This window comes from Chinchilla lanigera, unplaced genomic scaffold (assembly GCF_000276665.1).
Source record: "Chinchilla lanigera isolate Chin_1 unplaced genomic scaffold, ChiLan1.0 scaffold00073, whole genome shotgun sequence".
Classification (NCBI taxonomy): Eukaryota; Metazoa; Chordata; class Mammalia; order Rodentia; family Chinchillidae; genus Chinchilla; species Chinchilla lanigera.
Genome location: NW_004955474.1, coordinates 7,014,841 through 7,032,050, shown reverse-complemented (window position 1 = coordinate 7,032,050; position 17,210 = coordinate 7,014,841). Strand labels below are relative to the sequence as shown.

General features: G+C 42.0%; 1 protein-coding gene across 1 annotated transcript in view; it reads left to right on the top strand.

The window, feature by feature from the left end:
* Positions 1 to 17,210, top strand: part of Lonp2 (lon peptidase 2, peroxisomal) — a 92,638-nt gene that overhangs the window by 51,958 nt on the left and 23,470 nt on the right. Inside the window, exons 10-11 of the mRNA XM_005401402.2 lie at positions 1,720 to 1,846; positions 5,439 to 5,572. Of these exons, the coding sequence (XP_005401459.1) occupies positions 1,720 to 1,846; positions 5,439 to 5,572 (261 nt within the window). The remainder of the gene's footprint in view (positions 1 to 1,719; positions 1,847 to 5,438; positions 5,573 to 17,210) is intronic.

Genomic DNA, 17,210 nt, shown 5'->3' with positions numbered 1-17,210 from the left:
ATGAGACCGCTGGAAACTCCAAATTAAGTGAGGCAGACGACCAGAAGGTGCACTCACACAGGCGACATGATCAGGGCACCCCCTGCAGAGGTGACAGTCTTCCTCCCCCAACAGATTTGGCTGTCCTGGCTGCTGACTTTTCTGATGATTTTTTAATCTCCTCACTCCATTCAAAAAATGCTGTGTCAGTTTACATTTAATTTGCTGAAGATGTTCAAAATCCTTAGTCATTTGAGAAATGCAAATTAAAACAACATTGAGATTTCATCCCACCCCAGTAAGAATGGCTATCATTAAGAAATCAACCAATAACATATGCTGGCAAGGCTGTGGAGAAATAGGAACTCTTCTCCACTGCTGGTGGGAATGTAGACTGGTGAAACCACTGTGGAAATCAGTTTGGAGTTTCCTCAGCAAACTAGAACTAGAGGTCCCATTCAATCCAGCTATTCCCCTTCTGGGTATTTTCCCAGAAGATCTGAAAACATCCTGTCACAGAGATATATGTGTACCCATATTCATAGCAGCACAATTCGTAATAGCTAAATTGTGGAAGCAACCCAAATGTCCATCCACCGAGGAATGGATAAAAAAGATGTGGTATTTTTATACAGTGAAATATTACTGAGCTATAAAGAAAGATAAACTCAAGGCTTTTATAGGTAAATAGTCACAACTAGAGACCATACTCATAAGTGAAATAAATCAGACATACATGTGTGAACAATGTATTGTCTCACTAGTGTAAGAACCTGAAAGAGAATAAAAATTCGGAGGTATAATAGACACTGTGAAACGAAAGGAAACAGCTCAAAAGTAAAGAGCAACTGGGATGAGGGAAAAGAGAAAAGAAAGAAGGGGAAAATTATGTATATATTTATGTACAGGATAGCTAACATAGTTGTACTACTGACTTCTATTGCTTTATTGAAAGGAACAGTTAATGATTAATTGTTTGATCAATCTTGCATGTGTATATTTGTTTTCCTGAGTAACCACTTTGAAGATACCAATATGTAATATGATTGTTAATTTCCTATCACCTTGTCTGAAATTCAGTACTGCTTGTATTATTCTTGTGTTATCAATATAAATGGATGTGTTTGTTAATTTAAAAAAAATTAATTTGCTTGTTAAACAGGGTAAATTAATGTAGGTGGAATGATTTTCTTATGGACTTTAAAATAAAATAAGTCTATATTCATTGAGCATTCTAAATAAGAACGTAGTCTCCTTTTGAGTATCATATTTTTTCCAACTTATGGGAGTAAAAAAATTTTATAGTGATACCTTAGTTTTTTGTATAGCTGCTAAAATTTATGGCTGTGGTTCTAGAAATAGCTCCTTTGGAGCCTTTCCTATAATACCCACTGTTTATGCAGTTGAAGTCCTGTGTGCATGTGCATAAGTTAGTCTTATCAATACTAAAGAAAGAGGATGCATTTATTTTCCTATTTAAAATCTCAGAGTATTTCAGAATAAGGAGCTAATTGTCTTTAAGGTTTGATCAAAATTCTTTTTCTTCTGTTTGAGAGATAATATCACTTAGTCAACAGCTTTTGTGAAAAATTTGTGATTTTTACAATTATTGATTTAACTTTCCTTATCCTGATTATAATATCAGTTAACTACTTAAACTGTGTCTGCATTTGATTCATTAGTCAAGCACAGCCCTGTGAGCGTCGCACGACTAACCACAGACAAGTGCCTTCCTTCCAGGGTACTCACAGGAGGAGAAGTTGGAGATCGCCCACAGGCACCTGATCCCAAAGCAGCTGGAGCAGCACGGGCTGACCCCGCAGCAGATCCAGATCCCCCAGGTCACCACGCTGGCCATCATCACCAGGTCGGTCGCCTGCCTCTGCGGCTACATTTCTGGGAGTGTGAGGAGGAGCCCTGTGTGCCGGCCACATGCTTTCCAGCCAGCCCCGCCAGGCTGCACACTTGCACACGCTCTGTGTGGGGCATTTTCACAGACACTGTCACTGCAGAGGACCCACACTGAGCCACAACTTCTGCTCTGCCACTACAGCAATAAAAGAGATTAGTCTGATAAGTTAAGAGCCAAACACATGGGAAATATAGAAACACTTTTTATGCCCAGGGCCTTAAGGTTGCTGAATTTGCTTAAGAGGTAGCTGCTACTTTCAGACATCTGTTTTGGTTTCTTTTCTTATCTTTGAGTGCTTCTAAATCCTCAGAGTTTTCATTTGCAGAACAAACACTAGTACAATAGAGGAGGCTCTTTCCTGAGTTTGTACCAAGTGCTTGAGCCTGTAGCAAGCCTTGTATAAGGTGGGTAGAGGTTTGTTTACTCAAACTTACAGGTTGTTTGTCTGAATGGAAACTATGCCCTGTTGAGAATTTCTCTCTCTCTCTCATCACTCCTGGATCCATTGCATCATCTAGCAAGTTAGGTCAGGCTGCCAGGTACTCCTTGTACAGCCCTTTTCTACTACTTGATATTTTTCAAGATGTGAAGTATCAGGTTAATAATAGCTCTTAGTTATTGAGGACCGAAATCTCCCAAGCAAGTGTACAGCAAATGCTAAATAAAAAGAGGCAAATGGAATGATTTCAGGGCTCCAGGAGGATCAAGACCCTCTCAGAGAATTCAAGACTCTCTGGGCTAAGACCAAGACCACCTCTGGGTGGTTCATATTTATTTGGTTATCAGAAGAAGGGAGGTGAGTACTCAAGAAGGTTGGAATTACTCAAGGACTTCTCCAAGTAAGGTATTAAATTAATCCATCCAGGAGTGAGATGCCTGAGGCTATAGTCTTTATCTAGTTGAGATCTGACCCAGGTGTCCATGGCTGTGATCTCGTCTTATCCTTTGAGGCTTTCTGGCTTCATTCACCATTACAGGTTTTAGCAGGGATTAGTGACTCACAGAGGTTCGCTTACTATGAGTCTGTCACCCACTTCCAGACAAGAGACCTAGTCTTTGGATATCGTCACAAGTAAACATAAAAAGCCAATTTGTTAATTAAAGTCCTGCTCAGGGCTGCTTCACAGTGGTCTCCATCAATGAAATGTCTGCCTTCCTTAGAGTTTGGCTGATCAGATTGCTTTTTCACCTATGCCAGCCTTTTGGGGAGGACTGTTTGAATTGAGTCATAAAATGCTAGGCCTAAATCTGACCCAGGAGTTCCCTTTCTTAATTTGTTTTGTGATACACTCATGGATCCTGCCAGAAGAAATGAATTAGGTGATTTGCCAAAGTCTTCCAATAATATGATTCCAAATAACAACTGTTGCATCTTTAAGTAACTTTTAACAGGTGCTCAACCTTTTTGATAGCTTCCCCATCTGTAAAGTAGGAGTGATAGAGAAAAATGCTTAGGCTTGTCTGAATCTGAATTACAGTGTTTGTGAAGAGTAATCACTGTTAGTATTTCCTGCTTGTCTGGAGAACTGTTTCATTTTTATCAGATTTTAAAAGCTATGGTCATTAGGAACTTTCTCTGAGCAGTTTTATTAATTTTAATCTTTTTGAAGGCAGTACAAGTATATGCTACTGTAGACAAGTTTTAGATACTTAATGAGTTACCAGACGTAGGACAGAGTGTCCATAGTTGAGATTTCATCTTTTGGGGTATGCCATAGTTGTAGAGCAGTGGTGGTGAACCTGTGGCACGCGTGCTGCTGCGGTCTGTATTGTTATCATTGAAAAGTTACAAGGTTCGCCATCCCTGTTCTAGGCCCTTATTGTTCCAGTCCCCATGTTACTAAGCTCCCTGAATATGTCCAGTCTTATGTCATATTCTGCCAACTACCACTTGGTGAGAACTCCGGTTGTCAGAAAGTATTTGTTATGTTCACTTCCTTGAAATTTTCTACTTCTGCCTTATAAGAGCACCTGAATCTGTACTTTCTCCTTTGTATGTCCCTTCTGAACTTGAAAGAAAATAATATCAGATCTATACCCCATAAATATGCTCTTCTTAAAGCTAAATATTTGAATTTCTTAAGGCCCACATGTGAAAGTTTGCAGCTATATATATTTTATTGTTAATTTCAGCTACCATGGCAGAAAAGTTACTTTTTAAATATTATTGTCAAAAACACTAGTTTTATGTCCTGAAAATTATTAGTGTTTACTGTCTTGTGTTCAGGTTACTGTGAGAAACATCACCAGTGTTTTTGCAGGGCAGGGGATTGAACCCCGGCCCTTGCACTTGCTAGGCAAGCGCACTACCCCTGAGCTGTTTCCCCAGCCTGCATCAGCCAGTTCTGACGCAACACTGTAACAGGAACATGTACCCCGTGACCCTTCCCTTTTCATTAAAAGATACCAAGAAGGGATTGATACATCTACTTGTTTTGTTGGTCAGCTGTTTTATAATGTATTATCTGTATTCATTCATAGCCAGTTATTGTTCCAAACACATAAAAAAGTGTCCTGTTGTCCTTATTATTTGTGTCATACTTGAGTTCCTTTGCAACTTTAAGCCTCGTGCCTCCATGTTCATGCCATTCCTTGACGAGCTTCCTCACTTCCCCTACATGCAGCTTATGTCCAGACCCACTTGCTGAGCTGACCGGGGTTTTTGCTTTTCTAGGCTGGTTTGTTTATTTTCACAATACCTTACTGAAATTATGTGCAGTTGTAAAATACAGACCTCATTTTTTATATCCTTCTATCCCTTTGATTGAGATTTATTTAAGAGTACTGGGTCAACAGCTCTTATCTATCCTCTCTCATGACTTTGAAAATCTGCTTCCTTAAAGTCTAGAGTATGCCAGATTACCAAGTCAAATACAATTTTTCAGCTAAAACTGTATTTCCATACTGATCTTGCCCATTGCAGTCCATCCAAAGCTGGGTGGCCAAACGGGGTTGCCTCTGTAAGGGTTTATGGAGTGGCTCGTTGCCTTGGCTCTAGCACGTACGCTCTTTAGGCACTTCTCTTTAACCACATGTAGAATCTTTCACAAAGTCACAATGAAAATATACTAAGTCACTAAATTTTCCCAGCTCCTAGTAAAAACTATATTTCTGTCTCAGATTCTGTTTTTTCTATTCTTACTTTAGTTGGAGAAAAGCTCAGTTTCTCTGATTGTTTCAGCAACATTTTAAGCACAGTGAATTTAGAATGTTTTTTTCTTTTTCTTTTTTTTGTTTTTTTGAGACAGGGTCTCACTATGCAGTTCAGGCTGGCCTGGAACTCACTTTGTAGCCCTGGGCTACAAAGTAGCTACCATGAATGTGGCACTATGCCCAGCTCTTCCTTTTTTTTTTTGGAAACAGGGTCTCACTATGCAGTTCAGGCTGGCCTAGAACTCACTTTGTAGCCCAGGTTGGCCTTGAACTTGTAGCAATCCTCCTGCCTCAGCCTCTTGAGTGCTGGGATTACAGGTGTGCACCCAGCCCAGTATTACTTCTATTTTCAAAGGTGATGTTTAGCCAAAGGTAAAATTTTTCTTTGATGCAGGTATACCAGAGAGGCAGGGGTTCGTTCTCTGGATCGGAAGTTTGGGGCCATTTGCCGAGCTGTTGCCGTGAAAGTGGCAGAAGGGCAGCACAAGGACACCAAACTGGACCGAGCCGACGTGGCCGAGGGAGAAGGTGCGTGGCCGCGGGCCGGTGTGGGCGATGTGGTGAAGCTGGGTGTGGGGACGGGGCCTTCCGTGGGAGATGGGTCCAGGCAGTGAGCGTGCATGTGGCTTGCTGTGGTTTCTCAAGAGCATTCTCTTGTACAGGTGGTACAGTTTTTACAGGAAGGCTGTTCCATATTAATGCTTTGTGAACATAGTGACTTTCTCCAGACTTGTAACTGTGGTACCTACACTCTGCATACGTGTGGTCACGTGTCCTTCTGTTTCTTACCGACTCAAACAGTTAAGTCCTTGAATAATTAATAGTAGAAAAAGTTGTTACCAACAAAGTTACTAAACACTGAAAAAAATCCAAGCTGTCAAAGTACTGCAAGAGCAATTCTTTGCATTTGGGAAGAGCTTCTTAGGTAACAATTTGTTTTTCTCACACATTGTCTTTTATAGGTACACAGTTAAATGTACTGTCATATAAATTATGTTTTGCTCAAATAGTTGTGGAGTTGGAGACATGGCGGAGTTCTAGTGCTGTGATAATCAGATATGGACAGGGTGGCATTTGCTACCCAGCCGAAAGGTTTTCACTTCTTGCCCCAGAGCTGTGTGGGTTCATCCCAGGGTCATCCTGGGCTGCTGTGCAGTTTGCCCTGGGCAGGCGGGAGCTAAGCATCTCTTTCCAGTAGAGGTCTGGTCGCTGTCCTACCATCTCCAGAGCTCTGTTCAGGGAGCAGTGAGATGGAAGAACGTGATGGAAGAACCATATGCATGGTGGGCTCATTGGAACAGGTGCAGTTTGTACGTCTTCCTTTTTCCCTGTCTTGCTCAGCTTAGCACCCCTTGCAGCATTATAGTCAACAAACAGACGCTCCCATAATCCTGTGTTTCTGGGTGCTGCTTCACCCCTGCTCCCCCATTGCTTGGAACCCTACTGGTTCATTTTGTCCAGAGAAGAAACCTCCATCGCTTGCTGAATTGCAGAGGGCTGGTGTCCTCATTACACTCTGTGGAATAGGGATGGAGCTATTGCACTTCCGTTGTTTCTTGTGTAGACTTTAAAACTTTCGGCTGAAGGCCCTGCTGTGATTTGAATATATTCCCCCAAGCTTGTGTGTTAAAAACTTAATCCCCAGTGCATCAGTGTTAGGGGTGATTAGGAGGAGCAGTTCCATTATCTTGGGGAACTGGGTTCATTTTCAGGGTAGTAGCCTCCTGGTACAACGCTGAAATCAACCCCTTTTCCTTCCCTCTTCCTCTCCCCTCTCTTCCTCTGTTTGACTCCTTCCGCCCTCACCACCGCCATCATGTGATGCAGCACAGGTTGTGACCTTTGACCTTGGGCTTCCCAGCTTCCAGAACCGTGAGCAAAGCACTTCTGTTTATTATAAATTACCCAGTTTTGTGATGCTCTGTAATAAGAGCAAAAAAGCACTAAGTCCCACTCCTCACCCATCCTTTCAGAGATACCATATTAAGTTTCCAAGCCTTTGCAGATGTTCATGGCCAGAATCAACTTGCTATAAGGCAGGCCAGCCTTGAACTCACTGTATAGCCCAGGCTGGCCTCAAACTCACAGGTGATCATCCTGCCTCAGCCTCCCCAGTGCTGGGATTACAAGAATGTACCACTATGCCCAGCTCTTCCTTTTTTTTTTTTTGGAAACAGGGTCTCACTATGCAGTTCAGGCTGGCCTTGGGCTAACTTTGTAGCCCAGGCTGGTCTTGAATTTGCAGTGATCCTCCTACCTCAGCCTCCCGAGTGCTGGGATCACAAGCGTGCGCCACCACTCCTGGCCACCCAGCTCCTCTTACTGCCTTCTTTTTGAGAAGTTTTCTCTCTCAGTCTTTTTGAGTGTTCTGTTTCATCCTGTTCCTTCTTGTAAGTGTATACTTTTTTATTCCTTAAAAAAAAAAAGGAATTATAAAGATAAACACATGTTCAGACTACTGTTTGCAGAAATCTGTATTTTTAAAAACTGTCCCAAGGTGGGTGTGGTGGGGCATGCCTGTAACCCCACCACTCGGGAGGCTGAGGCAGGAGGATCACTGTGAGTTTGAAGCCAGCCTGGGCTACCTAGTGAGTTCAAGGCCAGCCTGAACTGTATACTGAGACCTTGCCTCAAAAACAAAACTGTCCTGGCTGAGTAAGTACCTCTTGGGAATGAGAGTCACTGCAGTAGCTGAAGGCAGCAGCAGAGAAGGGAAGCGTTTGTTGTTCCTTTTCCCTGCTGTAAGTGTGAGACTTACATGACAGGCTCCTGAATTCCCCCTTTTTATCCCAGCCCTCCTTCTGTTCTGTGACTTCAGGCATCTAATCTTTGTCTTTTTGTTCTTGTCTGTAATCTAATAAAGGTCAGGGGTAAAATGAGTTTATCTAGTTAGCATATTTTGAAAATTATGTTTAAAGTTTAGATGAGTTCTTTTTGAGTGTGTAATACATTCAGAGGGATCTGACATCAAAGGAAACTTCCCAGAGTCACAGTGCCTTGCTTGATGTTTATGTGTACATCTGTTAGCCTATTTCTAATAATTTATCTATCCTCATGTTTGTTATTTAAGAATAACCCACAAATATCCAAGAATATGTTCCAACAGTTTGTAAATTTTGTAGAAACGTGCAGTTTTTATGGTAACACTTACTAGTTTTTTTGTCATTCTTTTAAATCATAGGATGTCTCCTACATGATAACATAGCTGAGCAGATTTGAGTAGTTAAGATATTACCCAGGTCACTCAGATGAATAAATAATGAAGATAAATATTTGCCCCTTGAGGATAATTTTGTTTGCAGTTCTTATTATAAGCACAGATAGATTTCCAGGTTGCATCTAATTTTATAAGCGACCCTTGCGCTTCTGTAAGTGACTATCCCCCAGACTTCAATATAGAATAATTATAAGGAATCTTGACATGATTTATGGCAACAGCCACGCCAAAAGAAAAACTCTGCAAAAGAGTCTGTGTTCAAGTTTCATGCCAAGAAGTTCAAATGGAGCTCAGTAACTGCATATTTCTCACTAACAAATGAATTATTTAAAAGAGGAGTATAAAAGACAACAGTTGTTTTAGAAACATCAGGTGATGCAGCGTGGGAGTTATTTTTAATGTTAAAAATAATGCTGGACTTAGAGGTGCTGCCAGGAAGAAAAGTAATTTCAGGCCACAAGCTTCAAAACAAGCAGAAATCTCCAGTGTATCAGCACACTGTCTGGAGGCGGCCCAGAAGCTCTGCTCTGTGCGCAGTGGACTTTGTATTTGTGAGGTCTGAACTGGTAGTTAACCAGCAGCTCACGGTGGGGGCTCAGGAGGCAGGTGAGGCTGTAGAGATCAGAATCGGGAGGGACAGTTATGATTTCAGTCACTGTAGAGTATGGGAATTGTTTCATAAAGATAACACTGCCTACATTTTTCTACAGGTTTTTAAGTGTATTCTGAGTTGTTCTTTTCTTTTCTGGGTTGCGGGATACATGACCAAAGTTTTATTCTGCTTTTGCTTGCTTTTAGCCAAGACAAATATTCTGCTTATTCAAGTACACTTATCCATATATGTCCAGTTAATATCTGCAAAGATTTTGCCTCAGAAGTTACCCTTAGCAAAGAATTTATCTAGTTCAGTGCTGAGTGTATTCTTAAAGTTCTTTGCAACATTTTCCAGTAACCACTTTGTCTGGCCTGTTTGTATTAATAGACATGTCAAGCAATCATATGGTGAGGTGTGCTTTATTTATGTCTGTTTACCTTGGTATTTGCTGACTTTTGAATTTCTGGGCTAAACTCTTTCATCAGTTTTGCTTTCTGTTTGTTTTTTTTTTTTTTTTTCTTTTTTGTCTTTTTGAGACAGTGTCTCACTGTGCAGCTCAGGCTGGCCATAAGCTCACTTTGTAGCCCAGGCTGGTCTTAAACTCGCAACGATCCTCCTGCCTCAGCCTCTTTCATCAGATTTTAAGAAAAATTTTGTCCATTATCTCTTCAGACATTTTTTTCTCCTCCACTGGGATTCTAAGAAAGGACCTAGGTGTCTTTTATACTTTGTTCTGTTTTTTCATTTCAGTTTCAATCTTTCTCCCTAGTTCAGTTTGTATATTTTTCTTGCCCCATATTCCAGTATATTATTGCTGTCTTCTGCTATTGGTCCTATAGAATTCTTCACTTCAGAAATTGTATTTTTTACTTTTTGAATGTCCATTTGATTTTATATAGAGGGAGATTCTTCATTTAATGGCCAGGTTCTGTTCATACGACTAGGTTGGTAAATGAATCGGTTGCTAAATGAGGAAGTATATATAGCGTGTCCATTACAATATTCAGAACAAGGAAATGGTTAAAAGAAACTCCAAGAAGACTTCGCCTTTACTGGCATAACTCCTACGTGCAGTGAGTAATGTATAATAGCTTGTATCTAGATGTCCCCCAAAGCCTCGTGTGGCTACAGGCAGCGCTTTTCCCAGGTGGCTGGATTTAGCTTGTGTGGTGCTGGGATCGAGGATGTGATACTGGGATTGATTCATGGTGCGATGCTAGGATTAAGGCTGTGAGTGCTACCCAAGGGTGGGGAGCCTGGGTAAGATACAAGAGACAGAAAAGATTGCTTGCTGCTCACTGCCTTCTGCCCGTGATGAACAGTTGCCCCTTTGCCATGCCACCCTGCCTTCAAGCCAGCTGACTATGGAATGAAACCTCTACAAACTGTGAGCCCAAGTAATCCTTTCCTCCTTTACCTTTGGGTGTTGGGTATTTTGTCTCAGCAATGAGAAAAGTAACTGGTACATGCACTGTACAGCACAATCAGCAAAAATTATTATATATACAAGGTATGTATACAAAAAAGATACAGAGCCCTGTAAACAAAATCTACAGAACTATACAAAGAAGAAGAAGAAGAAGAAGACAGGTCATAAGTGCAAGTGGGGGCTGTAAGTCCAAACAGTGCACCTCCTACGTAAGTCCAAACAATTGGTCATTAAATGAGGAATATCTGCATATTCCAGTGGGTTCTTTGTTGAAATTTTCTTCTCATCTTTTTTTTTTCTTCGTGACGGGGTCGCACTGTATAGTTGAGGCTGTCCTTGAACTCACGATGTAGCCCACACTGGCCTTGAACTTGAGGTGATCCTTCTACCTCCGCCTTCCAAGCGCTGGGATCACAGCCATGTGCCGCCACACCCCGCTCTCCTTCTCATCCCTTTAAACCATCTTTTCTCTATTTTGTTGATTGGGGGACTCATGGGCTGGTTTTCTTGGTGTGGGGAGGTTGCCCATTTTTTGTTTGTTTTTGTGGTACTGTGGTAAGACCCGGGGCCTCACACATACTAGGCAAGCATTCTACCACTGAGCTGTATCTGTGGCCCCTATGTTGTTATCCCGAAGGGTCTCATTTTCCTCTGATCGCTGGCTAGGGACCTGGAGGTCACTTCGATCTTATCAAGGCTTTGTAGGGTGGGTGTATTTCTGTTAGAGCCATATTCCTGGGATGTAGCTAACTCGCTTCCTTCCCCTGTCCTCCATTCCCCTCCTCTTTCTTCCCTCCCACCCCCTGCCCTCCCTTCTTCTCTTCTCTCTCTCTCTCCTTTCATGTATTTTTTCTGTTTATTTTAGATGTGTTATTTCCCCCTAAGATGTGCTCTAAGAATGTAGTTCTTAGCATGCCTGTAATACCAGTAGTTGAGAGGCTGAGGAAGGGGGATTGTGAGTCCCAGGCCAGCCTGGGCTGTGTAAGAAGACCCTGTCTCAGAAAACTGAGAAACCAAACTCAGTAGCATTTCAACCATACATGTGAATTACCTTGAATTAAAAATCAAACAGAAAGAATAAAAGGAATATCCATTTTAAAAAGGAAGTAAAGCCAGGCATGGTGGCGCATGCCTATAATCCCAGCACTCAGGAGGCGGAGGCAGGAGGATCTTGGCAAGTTCAAAACCAGCCTGGGCTACCAAGTGAGCTCAAGGCCAGCCTGAACTGCATAACGAGACCCTGTCTCAAAAAAACAAAAAAGAGAGGAAATAAGGTGGGCATGATGGTGTATGCCTGTAGTTATATTCAGGAGGCTGAGTCAGGAGAAAAAAAGAATGTAGTTCTTATTCTTCAGGGCATGGCCCTTCTTTAAGGCATCATCCTTCCACATTCTCAACTGAAAGGCCAATCGAGTCTCTGGCCCCCCAGTTACTTTTTAATCTTGGGGTTCTCGTGGTCTCACCCTGAGTATAATCAAGAGGGCACTTAGCAACTTGAAGAGAATTTCATTTCACGATTTTCTAAACACAGCACATATTCTGGCCATTTGGAATTACAGTAATATTCAGTTCTCCTCATTCCCCAGGTAAGGAGAAAAAAATTGAAGAAGAAATAGATCTGGGAGTGATAGAGAACATGCTTAGCCCAGCACCAGAAAAAAAAGGAAAAATATGTATGTATATACACATACATATGCATACACACACATGTGGCTTTTACAGGTATTTTTTAAAATTTATTTTAAAAAGACAAAGAAATACAGCCTTTCTTCTATAGCTTTAGACCACCACTGACACAATTGGCTGTTTAAAATCTCTAGTTTGACCGATTTGATTCAGAAATCCCTTGACAGTGTTTCCCGGTAAACACTGTGCCTTGGCTGTTTGACTGTATTCACAGACACACCTTTACCCACATGGCCATCTCCCCGTCCACGGGACAGCGGGAGCTGTCCACCGAGGAGGCGCTGGAGGTTGGTGGTATGAACCATAAACACCAAGAAGTGCGCTCAGTGAAGACAGGCCTGACCTCTCGTGGCAGAGTCCCCAGGCCCTCTGCGGACCCCACAGCCTGCGTGGAGAAAGCACGAGTCTTTCTCACTCCATGACAGTGTCCTTGGTCCAGTCTGGAGCTGTCTTGCCTGAGTTGCACACTGACGTGTCGTTTCCTGGCTGTGTTCCCCCATGTGGGTTAGTGAAGCCACCCTCAGGTAATGGAAGAGGGTGGGTAGTACGACCTTACTTCCTTAGTATAGCCCTATGGGCCAGACAACTTCACAGTTCAGAATACATCAAAATGAAAGATTTTAATTTGATGTTAGTTTTCCCAGCCCGCCACAGCCCTGACTAAACCGGAATGTGGTGGGTGTGGGAAAGTATCCTGCCGCGTTAGCAAGGGTACTTAGTGCACTGTCAGAATGCAGAGGAGGCCAGGCCAGCAGGCTGGCCTCAGCTCCTCTGTCAGGGCTGTCCTTGTGATGTTCCCACCCTACTCCTCTCAGTGCCCGCTTCCCCGCCTTTCTCAGGATCTGGTTCTCCAGGAAGAGTCTGTCCTGCTCAGGCTACTTCCAGATCCTTTGTTGTAGCTTCCTGCTATTGACTTTTCCTGCCCAGAGCATGCTTTGTGCTAGTTATTTTAAATGCAGCTCCTTCCTGTCCATAACAGGAAGCCGTCCCTGCAGGAGAATCAAGTGCTTTTGATCTTCTGGGCTTTTTTGTTGGCGGTGGTGGTGGTGGTTGTTTCTCTCCAAATCCACAGATTTTCATTCTCTTGTTTACTGCCACAAGTGCATGTCTAATACTAATAGAGAATACTAGATGTAATGTTTTTAGGAAGTAACCTCTCTGCTTTGTGTAACTTTTTGCTAAATTCTTTTCTCGTCTTGGAGCACTCTTCTAGTTGTTGTAGGATGGCTCTGTCTTGGGATCTTACATTGGTTATCTATTGCTGTGTAACAAATAACCCAACACCTAGCAGGCTGACGTATTGAAGAGGCCCTGACCACCTCTCCTCTCTGTGGCTCAGGAATCCAGAAGAAGCCACACTGACAGATCCGGGTCAGGCCTCTCTGGAGACTGCAGTCTCTCTGTCAGCCAGCTGTTGGCCCAGGTGCATTCACGTGGTTGTCAACTGACCCCATTCCTTCCTAGCTATGGGCCACAGTCCTCGGTTTCTCACTACACGGGCCTCTCCCTGGACGGCTGGCTTCTCCCAGAGGGAGTGACATGTGGGAGAAGGGAGAAGCCAGGGAGAGCCCAAGGCAGGATTTGCAGTCCCTTGTAACCATCGCTGTTCCCAGGTCTTGGTCACATAGGCCGGCCCTGCGCAGCAGGGAGAGGTCTGACTCCGTGAACCGGTGAAGGCTGGGAGGCGGGGGTGAATGATGCAGTGACTGAACTTCTTCCCATTTTAAAGAAGATTCGTATATATTTTATTTCTATTAACACAGCCCTCTTTTCCCAGAGTTGAAGTAGTTCATTTAGAATTCTAAAGAAAACCTACGTTTTGGGTTGTCGGTAGAGAGTAGAAGTTTCTGTGACTCAGAAGTGGTAGCTGTTACCCTCTGTTGGTGGAGCCTGCAAGGGAAAAAAAAGCCTCGCAGACAAATGGTTCTTTAACAAAAATTGGAGCCACCTTTGTCAACTTTCAGTGTGGATTCTGTCAATGATCTTGATTGTTTGTGGACATAAAAGCTTTGTTAGCTTTTCTCAGTGAAGTGGGAATAATCAGAACATTTCCTATGACTTGCTTCCAATCTGTATAGAAATCCTCAAATATTTTGACCTAAGTCGCCTATCTTTCGGGTTGGAGTTAGAAAAAGAGTAATTTGTGTGCATGCCTGTGAACCCGAAAACCACAGGCCAGATGCTCTGGCTGTTTGTTTTGGATTGTTACAGTCCTCAGAAGTGAGGGTTTTCGTTTCTGAAGAAATGCCTGGGTCTGATGGTAAGAGGTCTTTAGCACAGAACAAGATACGCTTTCACCATTATTACAGGGACTGGGTTAAAACTGGCCTCCATTTTCCTGATATTTAGGCAACACATCTTTGAAAACTTCTACTTCGTCCTACAGAATTTACTAATTTAAAAGGCTTCTAGCAGTTTAGTCATCACAGTCCAACACTTTTTATCAAAAGAATTCTTTAAGCCAGTATAAAAAATTTATCCTGTTCAATATCCATCGAACTTGAACTTATTTCTTATATTAAAGACCTAAGTTGCGTAGACAGGGATGAGATGTTTAAATTCAGTTTTGTACTTTCAGTGTTTAAAGCTTTGCTCTATCCTGTTCGTACTTTTCTTTCCTTAATTGTATTAGTGGTACAGAACAAATAAAATTTTATATTTGTCAGGGAACTAAGATTACTGTTGAGGAATGTGGGTTTTAGAAAGGTTTAGTTCTCAAAGGATCTTTGTGGCCTCCTGTCAGAGTTAAATACACTTTACAAAACAAGATTATTTTAAAAATTAGGTCTAAAGAGTAAGACTTTGCATTTGGTGAAACTATTAAGCAGGTTGTTTTGTCTAAACATCTAAAATCAGATACTATTGTAATGCTGCGGTGAAAGTACGCTGTTACTGTCTGCCAAAATCACAAACTTGCAGTAAATATCCTTTTCTGAGGCTGACATTTACACAGACTCACCAGTTGTCCCCTTATCACCCTGGCCTGGTCTAAGACAGAATCGCTCGCCTGTGTGCCAATGGGAAGGAAGCTGCAGCGAAGGAAACACTGCTTCCATACAGCGGGAGCCAGAGATTTGTTACTGAGCTCTGTTCTGAGACATGAAAATAAATTTCTGTCAAATAATTGTAAAAGCATTTCCCCATTTAATAGGCATATAGGAAGGTACAGTGGCTGGTGGATGTCATTGTCACATATTATCAAAACCAGCCTTTCTAAATGACAAGAATACTTCAGGTGCTCATGGGGCTTTTATGATATTACAGTGTGGTCTCTGCATTTAAGCTGCCGTTCCCATTAATTCTTCAGGAATATTTCTGAGTACAGGAAATGAGATTTGCTAGTGCCTCAAGCCTGATGAGAAACAGGGACAGGCTGCTTTGTCTGGTCTAAAGAGAGAACCGTGTATAACACGTATTTAATCAGTCAATGAGTAGGCAGACAGTTACTGAATACTTACTGTGTGCTCAGCTCTAAACTGGATTCCAGAAACTGATGAAAGAGAACTCTTAACAAATATATAGTCTATTGGGGGAGTTGGACATATAAACAAATAATTTTTAACTACATTAAATGCCAGTTTTTTGAAATCTGTAGAGGTACTAAATTGATCAGTGAAACCTTCATTTTATTTCATTACAGTTTTTAAAAATTGTTTCTAATAAATTGATACAAAACTTCATTTACTTACTATCTCTAAATTCATGCCAGTGAAAAACAGTTTTGTGCAGATGCTTGTATTTTCATATGTAGATAATTGCTACTAAAATTAGTGATTAGATTTAGTAGGGAAAAGTGATTCACAACCATGATGTATCTCAGTGATTATTACGTAGAACTATTTAGTAGGTAAACTTGAAAGAAAAAATATTTGCTATTGTTAAGGTTGTATTACCTACCACCTCCAAAATAATGAAGAAAGTATTGACAGAAAATCATTTGTTGCTACCACTAAACTACATCCCCAGCCTTTGTATAGCTACTTTCTTTAAAAGAAAAAAAAAAAAAAAAAAGATTAAAAATGTGCAGACCGGAACTCCTGGTAGCCCTGGCCAATAGCTTGGGTCTCGGGTGCATTTAGCACACTTCCTCTGGCTGGGGAAAGGATTTTCTGGAAAAGATTAATCTGAAACTGACGGCACAATTACACAGTTGGAAATATTCAGGTTCTGGAGGTTTTAGATATTTTCTTTTCCCTTCCTTCCCTCCCCTGAGAAGACTCCCAGATGCTCTGCATTCATGTCAGTCTAGCTCTGAGGCGCATAATTCTACTATCTTGTGACATAACGAAGCTACTTGTAAGCTCACTCTTTGTTTTTGAATTAATTTTATTGGTGTATAACTGACACACAGTAAACTGCACAACTTTAAAGGGCTCACTTTAAGTTCTCTTCTTTAATCGGATTTCTTTGTTTTACTTTCTCTCTCTATCTGAACCAGGTCTAGTTGCCCAGGCTGGCTTTGAACATGCATTGCTCCTTTCCTGGAGCTTCCCCATAGCTGAGATTATAGGTGTGCACCTCTCCGCTTATCTGATAATCTCACTTTTTAAAGTAGGGCTGGTTTTCTTTTGAAGAACTCAGTCATTTTTATGGCTGTAGTTATATATGTCCTTCTCTCCATGCCCAGTGTGACCTGAGTCTGTCCTGTTTGTGCCGGGGAGCTGGACGTGAGCGTCGCTCCCTTGCGGGTGCCCTGCGCCTGCTTTGCCCACTGGCTCCTCATGGACCTGCACGCACCTCCTGCTCAGACGCAGCGTGGGCCAGCGTGCCGGCCTCCTGCGCTGCTTTGCTCCTTACCTTATTTTCAGGCATTGTGGTGGGATTCAACCGCAAGAGAACATTTTAATCATTGAGAAATAGTATTGTTACGGTAATAATTTTCATGGAGTAAAAATGCTTGTGTTTAATTACTAGGGTGATTTGTCTTCTGTTCATAGATATTGTTAAGGTTTGGATTCATTCTGTTGCAATAGGAGTGCTTATTTTTTCACTGTGGTGAATGGTGTGGGTGAGTGGAGTTCATCCAGTCGGACTCTCATTTTATGAAGAAATTGGGTAGCACACATCTGTAATTCTGGCACTTTAGCAGCTGAGGCAGGAGGATTGAGAGTTTGAGGCCAGCCTAGGCAACATAGCAAGATTCTATCTTGTACTGAAAAAAAGGGGAGAGAGAGAGAAAGCGAGAGAAGAGAAGAGAAGAGAAGAGAAGAGAGAAAGAGAGAGGCGAGGGAAAAGAGAA